General features: G+C 38.2%; 1 protein-coding gene across 4 annotated transcripts in view; it reads right to left on the bottom strand.

Moving 5' to 3' along the window:
* pfkfb3 (6-phosphofructo-2-kinase/fructose-2,6-biphosphatase 3) overlaps window positions 1-27,390 on the bottom strand; it is a 75,356-nt gene that overhangs the window by 9,095 nt on the left and 38,871 nt on the right. For 2 of the 4 annotated variants that reach the window (XM_039761330.1, XM_039761329.1), the window contains exon 1: window positions 3,022-3,463. The exons of 1 other annotated variant lie outside the window; for it this stretch is intronic. In XM_039761330.1, the coding sequence (XP_039617264.1) occupies window positions 3,022-3,103 (82 nt within the window). In that variant the 5' untranslated portion in view covers window positions 3,104-3,463. Of the gene's footprint in view, window positions 1-3,021; window positions 3,465-27,390 lie in introns of those variants that run through there. One more of the 4 variants, XM_039761331.1, reaches the window with a different exon arrangement.

Here is a 27,390-nt window from a genome sequence, read left to right on the forward strand (position 1 = left end):
GCCTAGATCTTAAAGGTCTGATAACCTGTAGCCAACCACATTTAGACAGCAAAATGGCTCAAGTGGAAAAGGACATAACCTCTTTAGGAAGAGGATACCAATAAAACCTAATTGTCTATGTTCACATTAATGGTCTAATTAAATTTCTTAGCATGAAACGGTTTAAAATTTTAATTCCAAAAAGCATATGACATACCTTAAATTTGCTTAGAATGTGGTGGTGGGGGGCTAGACTCACAAAGGTAAAACCAGTTACTGGAGGGTAAAATGCTGATGCTACCTATGTACATTAAGTTACTGTAATAAAAGCCTGGTCTCTGACACAAAATAAACCCATCTAGCAACTAGCAGGGTCTTGAGGCAGCGATAATACATAAGGAAGTGTTTGGTATTGCGGAAGCAATTGATTATGTGATCTAAAATTGCATAGTTTAAATGTTTAAAATTTCATAACTAATGCCAGCAAAATGTAAAACAACTTAAATAATATAGAGCAGAAATTACCAAACAGCAGATCAACACACAGTATGTCATACTAAATAGTCATGTAAGTGATGGCTTAATTTGTGCAACAAAAGTAGATTTCAGAGAAACAATTCTGTGTGCGTTATTTTAAAAAAAAAAAAAAGTTAGGTCATATTACAGTTACTGCATGCCCAAAACGATTGCACAAACCTACATTATAACCAGGATGTTAAATAAAAGTAGTACTTGCATCTTGTTTGGCTCCCACAAGAAAACTGCTTTCCTCCATGTATCAAGAGACAACAATCATATTGTTTAGTAAAATTATTGCTGTATTTGTCACTGCACACAGTAGGTTAGCTACAAAAATAATTGAGCCACTGTGTCACCTAAAAGGTAACTATTTCAATGCATTTCACGTTTTGTTTTAGGGCTTGTGCACCAAAAAAAAAAAAAAAACCACACCTCATATACAGTAGGATTAAATAACTGAAGACAGCATCTATAGCAAATCTTCAGCCCACTAAAGTATTTATTACACGCCACCTTATTTATAGAGCAAGGTATCATATACTATGCCAGACTACCAGACCCACCCTGACGTGATTTAATGAGGACAATGATGCAAATTAAAACAATTACACACAAAAATAAATCATAATATACTATACCTCCACGAGCCCACACACCACAAAATTGTAATTGATTATTTGACTAAATGCTTGTCTCGCGAAGTTACTTGGGGTTGCTTTTTTAAAAACTGTGCAAAGGTTTAAACTGTTAAAATACATTTCTTGAGATTTATATTTAACTGTGCAGTATAAAAATTGCTTACCTTGTAAAATAATTGTACGAGGTAAACAATATGCACAAAAACATACCTAGAGAATACAACCAGACAATCTCGCCACAGTACACAAGTTTGGAAAACGGGGTGAATATCCGAGCTTAATACAAGTAAATTAACAGAACGGCTGATACAGTATAATGAGCGTCATCTTGTTGTCGGTGTGAAACTGAGCCAATGTTATTTTATTGTTCTAAGTCTGCATAAACTGGGCAGTTTATCTAAACTGTCGATCGGTTTTTTGGTAGTCATTGGTTTTGCACTCTTGGAGACTACCGGGCGATTTAAAGTCTATCAGCGTTTCCAATTATTTGTAATTATTCAGTAGTTGTGTATTTTATTTTAACTGTACTCTTACTGTTAACATCCACCTACACTACAGACGGGTCTACTTTGTGCCATTTGTGCATATATTATAAATAGTTTATGTGGGAAGCTGAAAAATTGTTTTTCTTGTTAGTGAATCAGCCTATGGCTGCTTAAACGAGGCCTTCTTTTAAACAACATTTCTTCTTTTTCCTCAACGTGATAAGGAACTCGCATGTACTAACCATAAGGCTAATTGATTGATGCGACTTTAATACCTTAGTGTTCCCTATTAGCGTGTCACCCTTCCTAGACTGCAAGTCTAGCATGAATTGCGCGCATCTTGACGTACAGCCTCAGAACGTCACGATTCCGACGTTAGCAATCTACCCCCACTCCACCTGCCGATTTCCGATATTGTTCCGCTTAGTTCCATAAGCATGAATGTGACCCCCTACCATCACCCTCACCCAAAGCATTCTATTAAAAGGGACGCTATTCATTTCGACACGCTTTCGGGAGAGCTATTAGATGTTGCCATAGTAACTATATTGGGATCTTCAGACTGCTGTATTGGAATTTTACAACAGAAATATTATTTGTTTATTACATGCTGTGGTAATAGAGGATTTTTGAAAATCTCTTTAAGTCCAAAAATTCTTAAAGTAACTCATCAATTTCCTAGATATAACTATGTGCACTGTATTAGAAAGCGACCACATTTGTCAGCTCTCAATAAAAATGCTGGTACGCCAATATGCTGTTTTACACCAACAATAACTTGTCACTTTCTGAAATAAAAAGCTTCGCTGTATAAATCACCAATATACAGCAGCAAGCCGCCCCCTTCTTCAATCTTTATGCACAAGTTTGTATTTCATTGTAGACTCTAAACTAATTAATGCAATTCCTCATCGTTGCACGAAAGTTACACGTACGAACGGCGACAGAAGGAACATTCACTTTATGTTTATGTTTCTGTTTCAAACCCGTCCAGTCGCTTGGAATCAGCAGTTAGTTATTTTAGCTGATTCGTATAAAACTCTGTTAAAATGATGTCACGGTTTCCTAACGCAATTTACTACAAGATGCCAGTAAATCGGTCTTTTCCAGAATCACACAACATGTGCCTTTCACAGTGGAATATAAAGGAATATTGATCTGGAATCGTTCTGATAACACAGCATCAGTCAAGTAAATGTGTCATTTAACGTTAAATCCAAGCCTTTACTACGCCTGGGAAATTCTGTGAGAAAAGGGAAAACCTGGATGAGTCATACTAAAAGGAGGGACATCCGCATACTAACCCATCGCATACCCTACGCATCTTGAGCGTTCACGTGCATATCGCAGTCACATAATGGCTTTTTTTTTCTTTCACACATCCACACATTAAGACTCACCTCTATGAGGAACTGCTGGTTTATCATCCTTTGAGGGAATCCAGATTTTTTGGATTCGATTTTGTGTCAGCTCTCTGGGCATCGCCGTTAATAAAATTCGCCTTTAAATTTTCTTTTAAGCAGCTCGCTTGAAAAACAACAGCTAAGTTAAAGCAGAACAAATCAGTATCGGGACCTCAAATTTTTACAGAATGACTTGTATGTCCACGCTTTTAAATAGTAATCCGGAACGATGGCACGCAGCTATAAAGAACTCGAAAAGCTACGCATTTATGCGCAATGGCTTCATTTCTTATACGAGCTTTAAAAGAAAAGATAATTCCGAATTATATTCCAAAGTTAGAAAAACAAAATCCTTTCGAGTCAGCTTCGTTTGCTCCTAATGCAAAATAAATGCAATCTCTTCTTCATCCCGGTATGCGATTCTCAGTTCCGCTGAGCACAGCCTTCAATATAAAGCCAGAAGCCGGTAAGACAACGTGACTCGCGAGACGTCACCAGTAGGCGTGACGCAAAAAAATCCCAGCCAGTGCTTCCTTGCTCCTGCGCGCCACCTGGTGGGCCCGACTGGCCAAAAAAGTACTGATTCATCCATCATACGTAATGCAAGTGGTTTTGCAAGATAAATCACCGAAGAGAAGACAACTAATAGCAGTAGAACAAAGTCAAATAAGATCAGGTGTTTATATTAAAATGATGGACAATACTGTATATATATATATATATATATATATAAACACCAGTGTCATAATATATTCCAACACTCAATGGGCTGCGCACCATGAAATCTAATCCACTCAAATCATCATACCTTATCAATAGCGGAGGTCAGGCCTTTGGAGGAAGGGAGGGGAATGGGTCAGTTGAAGTCAGCCACTTGCAAAGTACTTGCCCTCACGTTCTTCACGTATTTTATCGAAACCCTAGTCTCTCTTGTCTCGGTAGGTGGTCTTTGAGCGAAGCTGCGCCGCCGTAGCACGGCCCTCTCTCACGTCTTCACTGCTCGTTTTGCTAGCGCTAACAATGTCCCATTCAAATCCGTGCCCGTTCATTTAAAGCCTTTTGTTTGAGATATACAAACACTGTATATATTTATATGTTGTTAACCACGTAAGTTTCTTTGTGTTTTCCTATAAAGAATGTTTTATAAGCACGTGCGCACCATTTTCCTGCACATTTAATGGTTAATGATAGCTAAACTTTACACTCATGACTCCCACATTTTGTGATTCTATGTTCCATCTCTTTGGACGTTGTTTTAAAAATGACTAGACTATCCATTAGGTGCTTGCACTACACACTATTACCAACCAATGTTTTCCATAAAACATTCACTAGTTTGCATTATCAAAAACGTGTAATAAAGCAGTTCACATTTCAGTATGATGGTCTTCATGTCGAAATGCACAGGCACTAATGAGAGAATTTTTAACAAAGTATGTTATTTTAAAATAAAAGTGCACTTCTATGTTTGTTTAACACATTATATATTAAAAGGGAGTCTATACCAAAAAGTACCTAAACTATACCTTTCAACTGAGTGGTACAGTGAAATAATTTACAAAACAGTAGAAAATATATTACTTTCAGCCAGTAGTCAAGTAATATATTTACAATACTGTATGGACTTAAACGATGGAGAGATAAAATAGGTTAAAGTTAACTCTACATATGAAACAAATAAGCGCTGTTTTTTGGATATTAACATTTCATCAGGTTTACTGCAAACCTACAAAAGTTTAACAATAAAATGGCTTTGTACCTAATTTTTTTATACTGTAGTATATAACATAAAGGGTGAGGAAGTTTTTTTCATTGTTATCACTACTAAATTCACCCTGAAGCACAGCAGATGTTGCAGCCTGTGACTCTTTCATTTCAATTAATACAAGTTGAGAGAAAACACATCGTAACTATTTGAGCCCATAGACATTCTAAAAGATTGCTTGCATACATCTGCCTTTTACTAAACATGTTGTATGCGAAATAAAAGACATTATGCCCATTTTACAGGATATCACTGTAAAAGGATATTAAAGATCCAATTAAAAAAAAGAAATAAATTAACACAAGAGTGTTTAAATTCTGTAAGTATTTCAGTTTCATGTATTTGTTTTCACAGAAATGCACTATATATTTAGCAAAAGCTAATGAGTTAGCTTACTTAATGTGATTTTTATTTGAGGTTGTGTGTGTGATCTTAAAAACTTACATCTACATTTAGGATTAAATTCCAGCAGTGTACATTACCAGCTTTCTGTCAACTTCATTTGGAAAAAGTGGTAACTTATGAGAAAGACAAGGTACATGTACGTAAATGAGAGGGAAGGTGGTGGAAGGGTGCAACTGCAAGGATGGACTATAGAGTGATGCAGTACTACCAACAAGCACTGTGACAAACTTTAAACAAGCTGTAACACTATAAAAAATTAATTTTCCTCTCTTCTCCCTAAAAACAAAATTTTATGTACTGGGCTCGTTTGTTAAACAAATATACAGTATATTTATATAGTATCCACTTGCTCTGCCAAAACATGCAAATTGGGCTGATTACCGATTGAATGTTTGACACATTACGTTTTCATACAGTGCCAGTTAATGTTAGAAATCTTTTTAATAAGTAAATAAAATAAGTTTCCACGAAATGTCATTGGTTGGTGTCATTTATCTGATATTACATTTTGGTTGAAGATATCAAAACATTCAGCATCAAAACTTTGCAATATTAGAGAAAATCTGGAATTTGAAATATTTTTTCACAGCGTACTGTGTATACATGCACAAAACTGTAAATGAAAAATGTGTGTGTATATATATATATATATACAGTATATATATATATACTGTATATATATATATATATATATATATATATATATATATATATATGCAGTATATGTATATTAGACAGACATGGTGTTGCAGTGGATAATGCTGGTTCCACACTGTCCCCATAGCCTGTCTTAGTATGTGTTTGCATAGTTTTTTCTTGCTCTTCCTGTATCCTAGTTACATTCCTTACAGTTGAAACTGACAGTTTAAACCTCTGAGCTAGCTTTTTGTAGCCTTCCCCTAAACCATGATACTGAGCAATCTTTGTTTTCAGATCTTTTGAGAGTTGCTTTGAGGATCCCATGCTGTCACTCTTTGGAGGAGAGTCAAAGGGAAGCACAACTTGCAATTGACCACCTTAAATACCTTTTCTCATGATTGGACACACCTGTCTATGAAGTCCAAGGCTTAATGAGGTAATCCAACACATTTTGTGTTGCAAGTAATCAGTATTGAGCAGTTACATGCATTCAAATCAGAAAAATAACAAGGGGGCCCACGTTTTTGCACAGCCAGTTTTTCCACATTTGATTTAATTTCATACAACTAAATACTGCTTCACTAAAAATCTTTGTTCAGAAAACACCCCAGTACTCAGATTTTCCTAGGAAACGAAAGACATACCACTGTTATCTATTTTGTTGAAAGTAGAGTAAACTACTATGCAGTTTATTTTTGGGTAGTCTTTTTTCCACAAACATTTTCAATATTTGCTACATTAGGTTAGCCTGCAGGTCCAGACTGGTCCAGATTGAGCCTCTATACATAAGTGTGTCCCGAGATGGCATTGCACCATTTCAAGGGTATTTTTCTTGCCTTGCACCCACTTCTGCAAGGATAAACTCCATCCTCACTTGAGACCCTGAACTGAGCTAAACAGTTTTGAAAATAGAAATAGTTTTAGGCATAATTAGGCATATGTGTTTTTTGTGAGCTGTCAACCAACGATGCTGTCAGTGCAATGCATAAAATGTGTCAGCAAACAAAAAAGTGAAAACTGGTGTTTTGTACTGTACAAACATGTCTGCCCAATATCTGGCATTTTCATACCATGTCAGAATAGAAAAAAATGGAAAAAAAATTCAGAGATCATGGCTGAGCTCCCCATTCCGATAAAGCATTACAGGCATGTTAATTTGCTGTCAGAACATGGAGCGCATGTGATACCAAGTAAATTTTGAAATGTTGCTGAAAAGTGATGAGGCAGTTGTGTAACCCATTGTCTCCTGCAATTCCTATTCAGATGAGTTCCAGCAACTGCTGTCATTAAGTCTGACATGCTCTCTAACTAGATGTTGTGTAGTGTGCCTCCACCCTTATGGTCCTGCAGTTTCTTGCATGGCCAACTGTTCCAGCCAACAATGGCTGACACCACAAGCACACAGAGCCACTGAATGTATAGTGGAGGGTCTCATAAACTTGCTGACCACTAGTAGGCAGAAGTTCACTTATCTGGACATTGCGATCATGGGCATCCCAAAGGTGCTTTGTGGGATAAAGGCTGGGACAGAAGGCAAGCCAAGGCAGCACCTGCACACCAACAGTTCATCTTCAAGTCAGCTTTATTTGTCTTTACTTTTTATTCTTATCATATACAGAGTACCTAGGACCACTGTGCAACACAATGCAAACAGAAAAAAAAAACAAAACTCCAAGTTCAATGTTCATAGTGGGTATACAGGTATAGCATTGAAAGTGTTTGCTGTACAAGAGTTGTAGCAGCAATAAATAGCTTAGGTATATTTAGGAGTAGCAACATGAAGTTAACAGCTTGTTGCTAGCAAAAATATCTGTGCATACTGTAAATTACTATATAATGCAGCCTGCAACTGGCAGACCCTTAACAGTATGAGGTTCCTAAGGATTGCATAGTGTAATAAAGAGCAGAAGTGTCTATAAAATGTCTGGGGGGAGTTTGCAACATATACTGAACGTTAACACAAGATCAGTCCAGCATTTAGGTAGCTGTGTCTGTAGAAGCACTGGAAGGAGCGAATATAATTCAAAGCACATTGTGTGTGTGTGTGTGTGTGTGTGTAAGATCCCTACAGGAGACTGACAGTCAGTAAGTGCTATCAGTGGTTTGCCATCATGGTCACTTGGGCAGAAGGGTATTTAGGAGCCTTTACAGCTTATGGATAGAAACTGTTACACAGTCTGGCAGAGCAGCATGAATGCTGAATTGTCACTTGCTCAACTGTAAAAGAGTAAAGAGTCAATGGGAGGGTTGAATGGGGTTGTGTATGATGCTGAAAGTCTTCCATACACAGCATGTTTGGTGAATGTTTCATAAAGAAGGAAGAGATGCCCAAATGATCTTCTTTGCTGTTTCACTATCCACTGCAGGGCTCTGCAATCATAAGGCACCTGCATTTCCATACCAGATAAAGATGTAGCTGGCTAGGACACGTTCTATAATGGTCTTGCAGAATGTAGAGAGGATGGTAGGAGAAGGCTTGTTATTTTTAAACATCACAGAAACAGGAGATTTCTATCATTTTTTGTTGCTATGTTGGGAGAGTTGAAGAGCGTGGTGAGGTCCTCTGCAATGTGCACTCCCAGAAGCTTTGCACTCTTAACAACCTCTGTAGAAGACCTGCGGATGCACAGGGGTGTGGGTACAGGATTTGTTTTTTTGAAGTCAACAACCATCTCTCTTTTTCTCAGTGATGACAAAACAGATTGTTTTTATTTCTACACCAGAATGATAGATGTTCAACCATTTCCCTGTAAGCCTTGTTACTGACCAGGCCCATGTTGTCAGCAACTTTGATGACATGATTTGAGCTGAACTTGGTGGTGTAGTCATGTACCAATAATTTACACTTTAGGATAGTTGTGACCAGAACATATGATTATTTTTGCATACATGTTTATATACATCTATTTTCTTCCATGCTTAATCCAATTTAATTAATAAAATAACATTTTTAGATATGGTATATATGACAAAGTCAGTGTTTTACTAGGATGTTTAACATTTGATGATTTTTAAATAGAACAGATAGTCATATAACAGATTTAACCATGTAATATTTAATGGTGTGAACTTCAGTGAAGTGTGACTCAAGTATGCATAAATTCATAAGAGCATAATCTGCTTAAATGTATTTTGAAAACATATATTTTGAAGTCAACTGGAAGAAGGTTCTATGGTCTGATGAGGCCAAAAGTGGGCTTTTTGGCCTTCAGACAAAATGGTATGTTTAAACACTGCAAATTATCAAAAACACACCCCCCTCACCATGAAATATGGTGGTGGCAGCATCATTCTATGAGCATGCTTCTTTGCATGCAGGCTCTAGAAGTCTTGTGAGGTTAAAGGTGAAAATAAATGTAGCAAAATACTGCAAAATCCTGGGTGAAACCCAATGTAGTCTGCAAGAAAGTTGCACCTTGGGATAAGATTTATTTTCCAGCAAGACAACAAACCACAAGATAAAGCCAAAGCTACATATGAATGGCTTAAAAAATACAATGTTAATGTTTTAGAGTGGCCGAGTCAGATTCCAGCTGACAATCCCATTAAGATACTGTGGCTAAACTTGAGAAAGGCTGTTCATATATGATACCTATGCCACCTCACTCATCTTCAACAGTTTTGAAAAGAAGAATGGAGAAACAAATGCAGTGGCCATATGTGCAAAGCCAATAGAGGCCTGTGAATACAAACCCAAGACTTAATGGCTACTGATGGTGTAGCTACTAAATACTGACTTGAAGGGGGTGAATACAGGTAATCCCCAAGTTACGGACATCCGACCTATAACTTACAAACAGGGCCGCAGCTGCACCTTCATCTGTAAGGGGGACGCGGCGCAGGCACCTCAGTAACTGCCACTCCATCATCTTTGGCCTGGGGATGCTGCAAGCATTGGCTGGACGGAGGCTGGAGGGGGGCAATTTCGCTGCTTGTGCAGTATAGTGTCCCATGGGGGTGGCTCCCGGCAGCAAGCATTGACCCGTGGTCCATAGTCACTGTGGCCACAGCTATCGCTCGTGTGCACAACAGAGGCTTGATGGGGCGGTTTGCTGCCCGCCCACCACGCCGCCAGAGCTGCTGCTCCTCACTGGACGCAGGCTGGATGGAGTGGAGGGGGGCGTTTTACTGCCTGCCCACCACACACGGCTGCCCCGTTCGTTCTCAGTGGGAGGCTGGTAATGACACCAGTGATGTGGCTGAATGGAGGCCATTGAGGGTGAACGGGGTGGCAGGGGGTAGCATTGTAGTGTGACTTGGGTGGCTGCCTGTTGAATGAGGGTGGTAGTAGGCAATTCACTACCCGCCTTTGACCACACTGTGTTTGTTCTCGGTGGGTGGACGCTGTAGGCAGCATACTGTAGTGGAGGTGACTGTGTGGTGGGTGGGTGGTGCACCGCCTCTCGCCGCCACCATGCCTGCTTGTACTGTTACGCACATAGCAGGAAGTTGTTTCTTGCCAGTACATCAGACATGCTGACGATGGGTGCCTTCCTGCTGTGATAGCGTATACAGTGCTGTGCAAAAGAGCTCATCTTAACCTTTTGTCTTCACCCTTCAATAATGTCTCTAAAACATAAATCTAATGCAATTGCTGGTGATACAGTAAAAAAGAGAAAAACCATCACCATGGAGAATAAAGTAGAAATAATAAAAAGGTCAGAGAATGGTGAAACTCCATCATTCATTGGCAAAGCACTTGGTTACAGTTGGTCAACAATGGTATTTATTAAAATAATGTACCTGTTCCGACTTACATACAAATTCAACTTAAGAACAAACCTACAGTCCCTGTCTCATAAGTAACCCGGAGACTGCCTGTACTTACAAGATCCACTACTTCAAGTTTTATATTTGCAATTAATTTAGACCACTTTTCAGAGAACTGTTTTTACCTAGACATTAAAAAGTCTTTTATTTTCATCAATGTCAAAAAGTCCAAATTAAATCCACGTTATTCAAGGTTGTATAACAATAAAATGTGAAAACTTCCAAGAGGGAGAATACTTTTAATAAGCATTATATATTACAATAGCACATTTAGTGGCTACAGTGAATGTATGCTTTATTATCTGCTACATATAAAAAGGACCTTATAATTTTTTGTTGTCTAGACCTTATATTTTGCAAGCAAACATCCTTTATATAGTGAATTAGGCCACATAAATGGGAAATTTGTCACTGTACAGAAACAGACAAACTCCCTACACAATTTTAGCACTAGAAGCAGCTGCGGGAACAAAGTGACAGTTTCAGAACAGTGGCATTGCTCTCCACAAGTACTGCATCAGCTATATCAAGACACAGTGCACATGGCTCTTTGACATGAATGTTAAACCAAAACAGTCTCAGTGAACATCTTACGCAAGGCTGTTCACGTTTCCAGTGCATGCTGCTACTGTGTTCAAGCACGTGGCTTCACTATGCAGTGCTTAGCCAATACTTTCTGAGCAGCAGTAACATTTGCAAAACAAAAACATTTCCATGTGAATGAAAGACAAATATTGATGTATTATTGGCAAGATTCCCCCGCAACCAGGAGTAACCTGGTGTATTCCATAATTTTAAATCCACAGCTTTTTTTAATATCGCAAGGAATAAATACAAGTAAAAGTATACTTTATCCACTTGCCTTGTCCAATTTACTGTGTTACTTTAAGCAAAGTTATCACATTGATAAGTATAAACTTAATCAGAACAAAATAATGAAATAGGATAAATCTTCAAAGAATTAAGAAGAATCCCTTAGTTATAGGTTTATATGAAAATATTGTCCAAATAAATGCAAACATGTATTTCTGGTCATTTTAGCAATTTCAGTCAAGACACTAATGTAAGTGAGAGAAAAAGCCAAAAATATTTTGTACGTCAGGAGACAGCAGTCAAAAATGTTCAGTACATGAAAGGAGCACCAGCTTTGAATTTATAAACTGATCATATTTAATACATATCATATAAAGTATTTAGTAGCGATATCCGTTAAAGAGTAGAAGGCACACAGCTAAAGTATGCAAGTATCATCCATCCATGCATCCATCCATTTTAAACCCACTTATTCATAGCAGAGTTGTGGGGGAGCCGAAGCCTATCCCAGCAGTCATTGGACACAGGACCAACACATGGCCAGGACACCAGTCCATCACAGGATGAACATATATGCTCACTATGACCAAATTAGCAATGGTAATCCACCTAACCTGGATGTTAGGTCTTTGGACCGCGGGAGGAAATGTGTGTATCATGTTTAAAAAAATTACTCCTTTCAGATTCCTGACCCTACACATTTTCTGATTTGCTGAATCAATTTTATTTGTCCCTGGGGGGAAATCCGACTTTTTACAGAAGGACTTTAAATAAATAAACAGTAGCTAGATAAAGAAGTATATAAATAAATAAACACACATTCTTTGGTCTGAACTGAAACCAAAATGAAAGAAAATGAAAAAGAATGAAAAGTTATGACTTGGCTGTCACAGACACAATGAGGCATTATACAGACATATTGCTGTTGGAATAAAAGAGCCCCCGTAGCATTTCTTGATGCACTACTGCTGAATAATTTGATGGCTTTAAAGTACTTGGTGTTAGTGTGCAGCCTCCTGTCTCTTAATGGCACTCAGGTTAGTTTTAATTCTCTCCTTTGCTACTACCTCCAGGGAGTATAGAGTGCATCCTATAACTGAGCTTTTAATTGGCCTGTTGATTCGATGGGCCTCTCTTGAAATGATGTTACCAGCCCAGCATACCACAGTAAAGAAAATTGCACTGGCCATCACAGAGTTATAGAAGATGTGAAAGATGTCATTTCCCACATTAAAGTAACAGTCTGCTGAGGAGAAAGAGCCTGCTCTGCAGTTTCTTTTATAGTTTCTCTGTGTTCCGAAACTAGTCCAACCTGTCATTAATGTGGACTCCCAAGTACTGTACATGTTAGGAGTGGACCCCTTCTACAACCACTCCTTGAATAGTGACCGGACATAGAGGCTCCCTGGTGTAGCAAAAGTCAATAATCAGTTTCTTTGTTTTGCTGATGTTAAAGATGCAGGCAATTCTATTTGCACCAAGAAACAAACTTCTCCACCTGACTCCTATACTGTGTCTCATCCCCTTTATCGATACACACTATAAGTGCAGAATCATTTGGGAATTTCTGCAAGTGACATGACCTTGTGTTATAGTCTGAGGTATGCACAGTGATTATGGTCAGTAACACAAGCACAAACATCATTAATAATGGAACACATGTAAAGAAATGAACAAATAAGTAAGTAAAGGCAGAGCTATTTTCACTGCAATACCGCCGTCCTAAATTTTCAGATTAAATTAAATTATCTGTTCTGTTCTGACAAATCCATTTACTAAAGGAGAATCCTCTAATATTTGGCACTCAATCAAGGCCCAGTTGTTCTGAGGCAGGTTTGTATTTGTCACTATGAACATTAGATACAACCATACTGTAGCTGTTAATGAGTCTGAGCAATATACAAATAAGTGCAAAGAATAATGAAACCATCTAAAGAATCAATATAAAGACCAAAAGTCTGTCTTTATAAAATAAAACTTTCAGGTATCAGAATCAGTATGAGTAAGCTACAACAAATTGAAAAATTATGAACAGCATATTGGCTGTGCTTATAGAAGTGTAACTTTGACCCTAATGTAAAAGAAATCCTCATAATGAACACAGTAGATATACAGAGGTATACAGTCATACAGTCAGACCTCTGAAACCATATCACATAAAAATATTCCATCAGAAGTTATTCCTGTAAGTTCAATGACCTTGTGAGTGGAGTTGACTGCTATATGCTCTACAAATCAGAAATTGAGGCACATGATTATCTACAACAATAAATAGGAACAAAAACAAAAATCATTCTCCTGGATGACTAGCAACACCAATCTGATATACATCTACATTTACTTCACAAATTTTTTGAATTTTCCAAAATAACAGATAGCCAAGTGTAAATTATTCTGTTGCTGCTTGTAAAATAAAAGTATGTTATATTTTATCAGTTTGGGTCGTTCTTCACATTTTAGCAAACTTGTGATTTTGAACAAGTTCAATCCATAAGTATAGTAAAAGGACAGAAAAAAAAACATAGGGGTGGTTGTATCAGAATCAAGGAACCATGGAATTTATGGTTGATGAAAAGTTTTACCAATACTAAGGTTCTACTCAAGCATAAAAATGTAATAAGTACAGACAGTTCTTAATATTTTTTTTTTCCAAAGGCATTTATTATTCTTGTGCTTTACCTCAAATAAAACTTAAATTACAGACAAAATCTCCTGCTACCCAGCTGTCAAAGGTGTATATATTATTGTGTTAATAAGTTACACAAACACAATATTGTAACATTTACTAGAGTAAAAGCAACTTATTCTGTTCTGACAGAATGATATAAAACAGAACAGGAAAGAGCGTGCAGCGCACAAAAGGCTTGTAGTTCATTATACTGTATTTAGATATAACCAATATTCTAACTAAGGTGGCACCATCAAAACAGATTTAGACAGCCTAGTGCAGTAGTAATCAAATAACTAAATCAGCTCTGCTGGATACAAAAAGAAACTATGTTTTCCAAATTCTACATTTTAAGAATAAACTTATGCTGTATCTCTATCATGAACAAAGCAAATCAGTTGCATAATGGTGCAGTGAATAGTGCTTCTGCCTTATCAATGCATCTTCTTGGTTTAAATCTAGTATTTGGTCACTGCTTCAGTGGAATGTGCAAATTCTCCATGTATGTTTGTCAGGTTTTACTCCATGTTCCCAGAGAGGCCCATGTTATGTAGTCTGATGATTCTAACTTGGCCGTGTGGGCATATGTATGAGTGAAATCTGTGAAGGAACAGCGCCCATCTAGGGCTGTTTCCTGTTTTGCACCTGGCATTACTAGGAAAGACTATATCCCTCTACGACCCAATAAGCTGGTTTGAAAATGTTTCGTTAATACACTAATTTTGGATATACTGTATGTGCTAATTCCTGTATTAAGACTATTTATGTTTGTCTTGTACACATTATAATAATGCTATAGCAGTTACATGGAGCAACATCTAGCCAACTACAAAACATCTGGTATTTTAATTCTGTCCATAATTACACAAATAATTGCTAGACAGGAATAAAATTCAGTATACGGAGGCATTCTATGAGCAGAGTTAGCGACTGTTGATACATCTACTGTATATAACAAACTAATGATATACAGCAAAGTGCCATATTAAATAAGTCTTAGTTATCATTCCCATCTTTTCAAATTCACAATATACAATACATACTTTTTGACCTAAAAATTATTTAGAAATCATACTTTTATAGCAGAGTTTTAAAGAAAATTAAAATTTTTATTAAAAAATACTCAGTGTTAAGCACTGTTCTTCACTGCTCCCAAGATCTATTGTTTTATTCTCATCCAATCACTGTCCATTTGGATTTTATATGTCCTACCCTGGGAGGCACGGTGGCGCAGTGGGTAGCGCTGCTACCTCGCAGCTAGAAGACCCGGGTTTGCTTCCCGGGTCTTTCATGCGTGGAGTTTGCATGTTCTCCCCATGTCTGCGTGGGTTTCCTCCAGGTGCTCCGGTTTCCTCCCACAGTCCAAAGACATGCAGGTTAGGTATATTGGTGATCCTAAGTTGCCCCTAATGTGTGCTTGGTGTCTCTGTGTGTGTGTGTGTGTGTGTGTGTGTGCGCACGCCATACCCGGGGTTTGTTTCCTGCCTTGCGCCCTGTGTTGGCTGGGATTGGCTCCAGCAGACCCCCATGACACTGTAGTTAGGATATAGCGGATTGGATAATAGATGGATGGTTGGATGTCCTACCCTTGCTCACAAAGGTGTTATGGAGGCAATGCTGTTTCCTTGAAATATCCCAAAGAGAGATATGTTAACTGAACTTTGACCTTAAACCCAGCCAGTATAAGTAAATGTTGGTTTGTGTGTGTGTCCCTATAGTAGACTAATGTATAGTTTGATTATACCCTGCACTATATACTGCCAAGGCAGATAATGAAAAACCAGATTAATGAGAAAGGGTGGATCCAACTAAGATACTGACAATTTTGTAGATTTTCTCCAAATCACAAAGTAACTTAATGGTAAGAGCTGAACTGGAAATCTTTTGTTTTAAATTTCAATTTGTGAACCACTAGACCATAATGCCTACATACAGCATAGTGCTTCAAAGAAATGTGACGGACACTGTCCAGAAATATTACCTGGACTGGATACCCATAGTGTGGGAGGACCTGAGAAGATAGCATGCACAGGCCATTGTCTCCCCAGGGTCTCTTATTGGCAGCCCCCACGGCGGTGTCCTGGATTCCCAGAGGACATCATGGGAACTGGAGTTCTTTAGCTCAGCCCTGTTGGGCCCCAGAGGGCACAGAGAGAACTTATCAGCTCTGTTTTGTCAGGCTCCAGCCTAACCCAGAAGTGCTCACGGGGCACGATTATGGGACACCGGAATTACTCCCGGGTTTCCTATAAAATAAGCTACCTGCCTCAATTCGGGGAACCAAAGTCGGGAGTAGGAGGACAACGCTTACTTGGAGGAAGCAGAGAGAACAGAGAAAAAGACCAAGCACTGTTGTGTGCTGTTGGCTGTACTTGTGGGTGTGGTGTTGGGAGACAATTTCCAGGAAGATTTTCCTACGAATAAAAACCCTTGTTCAGTGCAACTTGTGCCCGAACCTGTGTGTGTTGGAGGTTTGAGGAGCTGGAGTAGCCTCCAGGTGGCAACAGAATGTGTTCAACTGAATATTTTTACTACTGAAATCCCTTATGATGCAATGCTATTTTGTAAAACTATAAGAATGCTAGAGATCAGAATATAGCTAGTCAGATCCTGTTTTGCTCAAGTGCTAATGTGTACTTATCAACTCAGATTGAGCAATGACAGCTTGAAGAATGTATTTAAGAAAATAAACCAAGGACAAACTGTTCTAGCAGAGAAGAGACTCAAATATTTTGCTTTATTTATTTAAACAGTCGTTCATCACATGTAATATACAGTATGTGTGAAATGAAATTCATGATTGAATTTAATTAAACAGTACTTTTAAATATAAAACATATATTCAAAGGACACATTCTGTGTTATAATATGCATATGTACAAATCTTTTCAAATATATGAATTAAGGTGTAGCAATTCATATCAACACAACTACTATTAATAAAGTACTTTTGCCAGATTTTGGAAAAACTTGCAAAAAAAGATTCAGTCATGTCTATGAATGCAATTTAAAGAACATGTAAACATTTGCTCTGCCACTACTTGAACATCAGCCAAAATTTACAGATGCTCTAGGCTTTGCTTGTCAAGGAGAAAGAAATAACCAACAATAACACAATAATATCTTGCATATCAATTTTCCTTGGCACAAGAACAAAATGTCAGTTCAAAAAGTACAGTGTAACTTACCAGTGAACTAACAAGACATTCCTATGACAAAAAAGTAATAGACCTTAACAAATCTATACTAATAAAAGGCAAAGCCCTCACTGACTCACTGACTCATCACTAATTCTCCAACTTCCCGTGTAGGTAGAAGGCTGAAATTAGGCAGGCTCATTCCTTACAGCTTACTTACAAAAGTTGGGCAGGTTTCATTTTGAAATTCTATGCATAATGGTCATAACTGGAACCTATTTTTCTCCATATACTGTAATGGATGTTAGCTCGACGGCTGTGGGGGGCGGAGCTGCGTGTGACATCATCACGCCTCCCATGTAATCACATGAACTGACTGTGACCGCAGTACGTAGAAAAGAAGGAAGAGCTCCCAAAGAGCGATGAAGAAAAATGCTGAATACATTATTCGCGAGATACAAGTTTAATGAGAAGACACGAGGTATAAACGAGACTTTGGATTACTTTGTAACGGAGTTAAAATTGCTGTAGTGAGAAACTTTTAAGTGCCGGGTCTTAGCTAACATTAAATGAAGCTGTGGACATCGTGAGATTGCACGAGATAGCACAGGCACAGCTCAGAAGCTTCGATGCATGTACTCCGAGTGGCTCACGTGAACTAACTATAAACGCAGTACGCAGAGAAAGCAAGACCTCTGAAGAGCGCGGAGACTTTTGATCACGTGAACTTGTTTACAAAAAGTGGCGTTTCCTGCACTGCAAAAATACTACAAAAGTCGGGCAGCCGGCGCAAGCGCACGTAGCTGTGCCAACTTTTGAGACGTTGACTGTGCTTCTGCCTTAAGTGAAAGTAAACACTTTTAATTTTTTTCCTCCATCCCATGAGCTATAGCGCAGACAACTGTAAACACGGGATCCCATTTCTAGACTGCGGCAAACTAATATTAAGGCGCTTCGCACTTTCTTTTACACGTATACAGTTATGAGGTCGTCAGGTCAGATTATGAAGACACGCACAGGAGTGGAGGACCGACAGTGCCATCCCGGCCAGTTAATGGCAGGGCTGTCTCTCCAGTCTACACAAGACCCACCGCGACGCTCATATCGTCAACGAAGACCTCTCACTACACTATATTAAAGAAAAAGCCCTTTCTTTACACCTTTATTCCTTTTATCCCAAACCGAAGCCTTTCTCTCTTAACACTGCAGAGGACACAAAACTAATTTTCTTTAATTGCTGGTAATGCCGGTAAGGCACATTACCAGAGGCAGAAATTTGGACGTTCACATAGAAAATGTAATTTCTATACCACGTGTAGTGCCTTTCAAAAGGGATCTACTACCGAGAGATGATCCATATACATTTTAACTGCTGTTAGTACTACTTACCTGTTGTGTTACACAGTCTTTGAAATGTAGTTTACCCGAAACCACTCCAGTAGTGCTCAATGTATCTTTACTTCTTAAAACGTTAATGTTTTACTGTTTAATAACTTATAGACTACATTTTATTTTTTTTCCCTTGCACTCAGTGACCAAAGCTATAGACACATACATATATATACACATATATATACCTGTGTGTATGTATGTATGTATGTATATATACATACCACACACACACCTATCTACATTATATATACACACACATACATACATACACACACATAAATATAATTTGTGTGTGTGTGTGTATGTATGTGTGTGTATATATAATGTAGATAGGTATGTATATATATATATGAAGATATGTGTGTGTATATATGTATATATGTGTATATATATATTTATATATATATATATATATATATATACGAGGTGTGGCAGAAAAGTAATGAGACTGATTTTTTATTTACCAAAGTTTTTATTTTTTTCAAACATCAATGTTATCCCCTTCAAAGTAGTTTCCTTGGGCAGCTACACACCGATGGAGACGTTGTTCCCACTGTTGGTAGCAGCACTGGAAGTCTTCAACCTGCATGGTCTTCAGCATGTCCGTTACACTCTTTTGGATGTTTTCTAAAGTCCCGAAATGACGTCCTTTGAGGACATTTTTCAGTTTAGGAAAAAGGAAAAAGTCACATGGACTGAGGTCAGGTGAATAAGGGGGCTGGGGAACCACAGGAATGCCTTTTGAGGTCAAAAATTCTGTTAGAGACGGCAGTGTGACATGGGGCGTTGTCATGATGGAGCATCCATTTGTCTGCAATGTCTGGTCTCACGCGAATGATGCTTTTTCTGAGCCTTTCATTGTTCACTCAACATTCTTAATGTTAAACGATGGTCTGATCTCACAAGAGTGTTCACACATTCGATGTTTTCATTGGTTTTCGAAGTTGAAGGCCTCCCTGAATGGTGTTCATCTTCAACGTGTTTTCTGCCTTCCAAAAATGATTTGTGCCAAAGTGTTAACTTTTCAAACGTCACACTTGCCGATTCTCCAAGCTTAACACAAAATTTAATGGCACAACGTTGCTCCAAATTCCGCTGTTCCATTTTGCGTGACGCACAACCAAAAACACAACTTCGCTAATAGCAGTCATAAAAATCACGTAGTTAACGGAAGGAGTTGAAACTCGCACTGAGCTATGGGAGGGTACTGATACACGTGCTGTATCAAGGACAACAGCGCATAATTGCCAGATCGCTTGCAGTGTTGCCAGTTTCATTACTTTTCTGCCACACACCAAGCACGATATATATATATATATATATATGTGTGTGTGTAGACTCAAACCGATTATGACAGCAGTAATCCAAGCTGTGAGAAAACACTAAAAAGGAGGCGTGTCAGACGTTGTGGTACATTTTCTGATGCAGCTAGACGAAAACAACTTTGTGATGCTGCCGCCAAATACACAAAACAATTACTTTGACAATCATGTTACATTATTTTTTCCTTTTCTTTTTCATAACTTATTTAACACACTACTTCTCCGCTGCGAAGCGAGGGTATTTTGCTATTTTTTTATAAAGTGGTCAAACTGGTTGAGCGTGTGTCTTTTAAAACATCCCTGATCCACTGAAAAAAAAATTCCGTACATTTTATATCTGTAAAAGCTTCATACATCCTTCTAAGAAAAAACAAGTGTTGTCCAGAAACTTGTACATTGCAGCTTTTCCACTACTGATGTATTAATTTATAGGGTTGCTGCACTCCTCATTTTTCTACATAATGTTCATCAACTTCAACAGCCTTGTGCCAGTAAGAAACAAGAACATGCTTGTACCAGCTGGAACCCAGCACCAGCACTCACTTTTTTGCTTGTTCAGTAACCTTGTCATTACTTGCAAACCTTTTCTTACGGATGGTATTTTCGAGGGCTCCAAAGAGGGGGGAATCTGAGGGATCAAGATCTGAACTTTAGGATGGATGGAGAACAGTGTCACTAAAGTTTTCTATCACATAAATTCACCATCATTTTTATGAACCTTCCTTAAATGCTTCTGCAATGTTTTAATAGTCTAAAGGTATAGCTTTGAGTTATTGGGTTCACCCAAAAATAAAATGTCTACCAACACCACACTTTTGCCTCCTAAGAAAAAGTTGTCAGTGATTTTCCAACCCACTATATCCTAACACAGGGTCACAGGGTCTGCTTGAGCCAATCCCAACCAACACTGGGCGCAAGGCAGAAACAAATCCTGGGCAGGACACAAACCAAGCACAATTTAGGATCACCAATACACCTAACCGGCATGTCTTTGGAAGGAAACTGGAGCACCCAGAGAAATCCTACGCAGACACAGGAAGAACATGCAAACCCAGGTCTCCTTACTGAGAGGCAGTAGCGCTACCACTGTGCCACCGTGCCGCCCGAGAATAATAACTTTAAATTTATTTTTTCAAGGACAAGTTCGATAATGCCATTATATTATTGTGGTCTGGTCAAAGTGATGGAATCATATTTTTATCGCAAATATGATTAGAAAGAAAAAGCTTTTGCTTCTAGTGTGCAACAGAAAAGCAAATTCAAAAACACCTCTTCCCACACAGTTTTGTTTGGCAGAATATAGAATATTACAATATTCAAAAGTATTTGTATGGTAGGTTCTACAACACCCAAGGCAAGCAGAGTATTTCAAATTGAGCAAGGAATAAGTTACTGTACATTGTACACTGCTAATTTTTAGAGAAGTATGCAGTAGAAAATATTGCAAAGGTTTTAGGCAACCCTCACATTTTAAGAAATACATTTTGCAACAAATCATTATTTCCTGAAATACTTTTAGACATACAGTTAATCAGCATTTATGTCTTTACCAACAGATCAAACATAGTATCCGATATATACTTTTGATTATTTTATTTGATAGATGTCCAGCTATATGTAGACAGTAATCTTTTTTCCCTAGGAAGTTCCTGGATTTTTTTTCAACTAAAAATGCATATTTTTCCAAAATAGATTATACAGTATAATTCGTTCACCTTGTATGGATCTGGCTACACAGACATACTGTATATGCAGATGCTCTTTCCTTTTTTGTCCTCAGGGCTTCCAGTATAAAATTTAGATATGAGAAGAAAATCAAAGAAAATATACTTTTTGCCAGGAGAATATCATGGGGTTCTTTTCACCCTGTTATATCCAGTTTTCTCTGTGGCTTCAATATATCCCACTTACACAGCATACACGTCTCTGCTGTTTCTTTTTGTACTGTAACAGTAAAGCATTGAGTTCAACCATTGCCCAGGATCACCAGAATGAGAAGGCTCAACAGCATGCTCTTGCTTCAGTTTACTTTTTCTTAGGGAGAAGATAAGAAGGATTTTGTTGAAAACAGGTTGTTTAGGCCAACCTAACTAGCCAATCTCTATTCATTCAATTAATTAAAAAAATGTTAAATTGAGCTCTACTGTCCCTTAAATTTTTTTTTTGTTCTTTATTTCACCTTATACAATTTCTTGTATTAGGAATTTGTTAGTTTTCGCATACCCCTTGGGGTCAGAGCGCAGGATCGGCCATTGTACAGCATCCCTGGAGCAATTACAGGTTAAGGGTCTTGCTCAAGGACCCAGCAGAGTAGGATCGCTTTTGGCAGTGATGGGGATTAAAACTGGCAACCTTTTGGATACCAGCACAGATCCTTAGCCTCAGAACCACCACTCCACCCCGAAATTCTACTGTTTACTACTTAGTTGGTAACTTATTCCATGTATCTATAGTTTTCTGGTTAAAGAAAACCAAGATGCTTTCCCAAATGTTCCAAAGAAGTACACCAGGTGATTTTTTGCTGTCACAATGATATTATATAGAAGATGTCTGGTGTCATACCTAACCATTAACTTTTCTGCTGGACAATATGTATTTTAAATCAGCATTTTAAAGGAGTCCATTATTCCGCTGTAGTCTCCTTGAACCATCAAAAGGTTGGATGTTCAATTAAAGGCAAAGGGCGAGTACCCAAATGGTTGTGAATGCTAGGCGCAAAGCCTGACAGAGGCAGTTATAAAGATGATATAAATATAACAGAGGCGCCTGACAGAAGCAGTTATAAAGATGATATAAATGTAACAGAGGCAGTTATAAAGATGATAGAAATGTAACAGAGGCAGCTGTGCACAGAAAAATCAACCAAAGGCAGATTAATTTTGTTTACACTTTATTCTTCCTATTTTATCAGCTTGCCTTGTTTAGGACCACAGTTCAGGTTTGTTTTTAAGATCTTCTTTAGAGTACAGTGCCAGAGGATTAACATATTAATTACCTAGTAACCTTAATTGATTCAAATGCTGTATTCTGGTTTGGTCACAAGGGCTAAAATCCCTCAATTCTAGTTTGTGCTATGCAGATTACAAAGAACAAATTAACATAACAGTGACACTGTTGTAGGTATTCAAACAAATGAATATATTCTGGTCAACTGCTATTTAAAATTATAACTACCTTTTTTGTATTTACATACAGTTGTCATAGCAACTAAGAATAAGGCAGGTACATAATTACATGTGTTATTATGATATTTACATTATAATACGTCAAGCATATCCTCCTGAAGCTGAAATACCTACATAATTTTTGGACTACACTGCCAGAGCTGCCCAGCTAAAGAATTTTTTTCTTGTGCTTTCTGGAATAATCAGAGGCTGCCATATGTAGCTGTTGTTTTTTGAGCAACAATAAATTAACAACATGGGAGTCCACGAATAACTCATTAGATTTATGAAAGCCTGCCAAATTGACTTTTTGGGTGATTTTAAAGTCAACTACTTAATGGCACTGAGTTTGCAGCTACCATATTGTTGTTCATGCTTCTTTCAATATTTGAGTTTCCTATGTAGAAGCAGTGTCTGAAATGAGAATGATTTAGTGTTAAAAGCCTGGGATATTCACCCAGTCCAGAATATTTCTAATTCTGTAATACACACTTTTTAGAATTTATTGAGTAGCACCTAAAATAGAAAATTTACAATTTACAGAGGGCATCAAAAACATAGTGATATAAACCTTAATAGGGTCACAGCTAAATAATGATGGTGTTTATGAATGGCAGGGTCTATATGAAGGTAACATAACAAGCCTACTTCAAACAAGGTTACAAAGAAAAATTGAACAGTTGGCCAATTGTGAAGGCAGATTTTTCTAATTATCTAGTGTGTTAGTACAACTTGATCTAGACTACTTTGTTCAGATCCTTTGTGCAGTCTAATAAAAGAAAATAGGTTGGGGGGTTATGGTGAGTGCATGCAAAATTAGAACAGAATGAATACACATTGAGAAAAAAGAATCTGTTCAAAGCACTAGAATGTTAAAATACATTGAAGACATAAACTGCACATTATAGGGTGAGTCTGTGTGCACTAAGATGCCTCATCTTGACAAAATGTCTACCAAGAAGACAAGAAAAGAGAATGCAGGGGTATATTATACAGTAAAAAAAATCCCCAAAATAAACAAAAATAATGAAAAAAGACAGAATTAATAAACTTTTCTATAAAAAGAAGAGCATCAGTCACTAATGTTTGGGTGCATGTAAAAGGAAAAGATGCTCCTCTAAAGAAAAGATGATCCAAATCAGAAGCAGTTATCTCTTTGGCCTCTTATAGTAAATACACAGGCCAGAGTTCCTCAGCTGCTTTGCTTTACTTTCTCAGCTACAAGCTTACAGATGTAACCTACATTAATGCAAGCTGATCTGACTGGCTAAATTGTTTATTTTCACATCCTTAAATCTAAATATCCTATAAATGTATTAAGATTTAAATCACTTCTAGTTTGCAGGCATTATAAATAAACACAAGACTTAAGTTCTAAGAATTATTGTAGCAGCTGCTTAGAATTTTATCATGTTAATACAGTGTGCTTACAGCTACCACAACAGATGGCAGACATTCACTCGCTGTTCATGTGCTTACTGCATGGACTGCTGTTTAACAGCACAGCAAACCGAATGCTGACTTGAATTTTTTATGCAGGCAGGTGCTATCATTGCTGGAAAAATTATCTTGCCCGCAGAACTTTTGGATTATTAAGCACCTTCATTTAAAAGTATAACAAGACGTGATCTAACTCTGTTTCCTTTCCTCTCAGGAAACCTACAGTGATCCAATGCAAGCCAGGACAGTGGAGTCACTTTAACTCAGCAAGACAAAGACATCTTGAGCTTCTTAATGAGAGCTGCAGTGTGTGTGCTTGTGGCTCCATGTTCTAGTCCATATTGGCTTGTGTTGGTTGGGGTTACTGTTACCTGCAGAACCACCACAGGGTCAAAAGGGTGGTGCACTGAGGTAGGGTATAATGATAAGAGAAACTCACTCAAAGTGATATGTGAGTCTTGAAAAGTTTCAACACCCAGAGTTTCAGACAGAGATGTTGCAGAATATTACGTGTCAGTGAAGTTTTCATGTGAAGTGCAATAATGATTTATTTAACTTATATGAGGGGAAACTAAACTAAAGGAGTGCAATTGATTCAGTGAAAAAAGTGCTTTGTGCTTAAAACATGGACTGTTTTAATGATTTATTGTTATGGAGTCAAAGTGGCCAAAGATTAGAACCATTTTTCATTAGTACTTTTTATTTTGCCACAACTTGTGCCATATGCACTGAAATGAATGCTGGGTTCCAACACAGCAATGTTATGATTTAATGCTTAAAAACACTGTCATCTGGACATGTCTACAGAGTTATTTTGCCAAGTTTGTCAGTTCCCAAAGTAGGCACAATAGTGAGTGATGTTGCCTGAAATATCCTGTGTGCTATGTTTGAATCCTGTGACCTGTTGTTTTGTAGAGTTTGCACCAAAGAAGTGTTTGTGTGTATGTGTACATGAGTAGACCCTGTGAAGTACTGGTGACATCTAGGGATGGTCCCTGTCTTGTGCCTAATATCTCCACCATAGGCTTTGCCCCATTTATGACTATGAATTACAAGTTTGAAAATGGAGGGCAAGGGGTTGGCAGGAAATAATTGTGTTTTATGGTTTAGCTCTTTGTTGGTGTTACATTAAGTTTCATCATATCCTTTAGCAATTTGTTGACTCTATATGCATTTCAATTTCAATAAAAAAGTAGTTTAAAAAAAAAAGTTTGAGAATGTTACATTTCCAGAGTACGCAAAAAAACACCAATATAGTATTTTAAAAATAAAAAAATCCATTATAATAGTTCTTCTGTTGATTAATACCTATCCTATACAAAAACAGTGAGTTACCCAGAGTACTTTATTTCCATGGGAAGCATGGTGGAGCAGTGAAAGCGCTGCTGAATTGCATTAACAAGGACAGAGTTTGTACCCTGGGTCCTCCCATCGTGGAGTTTGGGTGTTCTCCCCATGTCTCATAGTCCAAAGACATACATTTTAGGTGGATGGGTGATACTAAATTGGCCATAGTGTATGTTTGGGGGGTGTGTTTGTGTAAATTCCTGCATTGGAATGGCGCTCTGTGTAGGGTCTGTTCCTTCCTTACACCCGATGCTTTCTGGGATATACTCTGGCACCCCCTGTGACCCTGTTCAGGACTAAGCAGGAAAGAAAATGACTGACTGACTTAATTTCCACATAAAAATAAAAGGATTTTAAAAGCTCCTTCTTCAGAAGTAATTGTCAAATATGTAATTGTGTAGTTCCCATTCCACAATCTGTTTAGCAGCTGTAATGTAGCTCATTTACATTTTATTTTAAACTAAACTAAGTTTTGGGTTAAACACTAACTAATTACCATGTTTTCATTTAAAAATAATTATTTTCACTTTTACTTTAAAACATTTGTAAAAAGAATATTTGTCCTTTATTTCTGGCCCTGGGCATGATTAAAGTTCTTTCTCGTGGGTCGTATAATGCTGCTCGCATTATGAAGGGGGGCGGCTGAATGCATGCTAAGGAGATGCGGTTGGAACAGGTGCTGTCTTGCTGCTGCTGGCGAGCTGCATGCTCTGTTTGTTGCTCTGCACGTCGATCATTTAAAAGCCTGTACAGCAGCTGTCCTTTTGCCACTTCACATCTCTGCCGCAAGCGTTGTGAAGGGGGGGGTGGGGGGGGTTTGAACGCATGCTATGGAGATGTGGTCGGATCATCTGCTGGCTTGCAGCTACTGCTGATGATGAGCTGCATGTTCTGCTTGTCGTTGTTTTAAGAGCTGGGAGCACATGAAGTGTGTCTGCCAAAAGCATTCCAACAACTGCTAGGTTAGATGTCCGTGAACTTGTTTTAAATTGTTTGTAAGTAGGGCATGACGTGCAAAAGTCAACGTCTCACAGGTTTTGCTTCCTAAGGTTGTAATGTCTAGTCTCGTGTGACGTCAAAGTGTCTTTCCGAGATGATCACATCTCGATCGCTTCCCTCAACCCATGTGGTGTATGGCCGGCCGTTTATCCTGGCCAATGCCCCCAAGCCACCAGGTGGAGCTCTCCCTGCAGCATGGAGGTGCCCCGAAGACCAGCAGGACATCATTGGAGTCTTTATCCACAGCCCTGCCGGATACTATGGGGGCCACTAGGAGACGCTGCAGGGAGGAACGATGCTTATTTACCCTACGGCCGGAAGTACGTCCGTTTCACATCGACAAGGGGAATGACATGCTTCTGGGGTGGAGAAAAGGACTCTTTATCTGACCCGGAAGTGATAGGAGATCACATGGACTGGGGATTGGAACACTTCCGGGTCAGGGAATATAAAAGGATTGTGGGAGCTCCCAGACCGTAAGCTGAGCTGTGTGGAAGGGTGGCAA

Source organism: Polypterus senegalus, chromosome 8 (assembly GCF_016835505.1).
Source record: "Polypterus senegalus isolate Bchr_013 chromosome 8, ASM1683550v1, whole genome shotgun sequence".
Taxonomy (NCBI): domain Eukaryota; kingdom Metazoa; phylum Chordata; class Cladistia; order Polypteriformes; family Polypteridae; genus Polypterus; species Polypterus senegalus.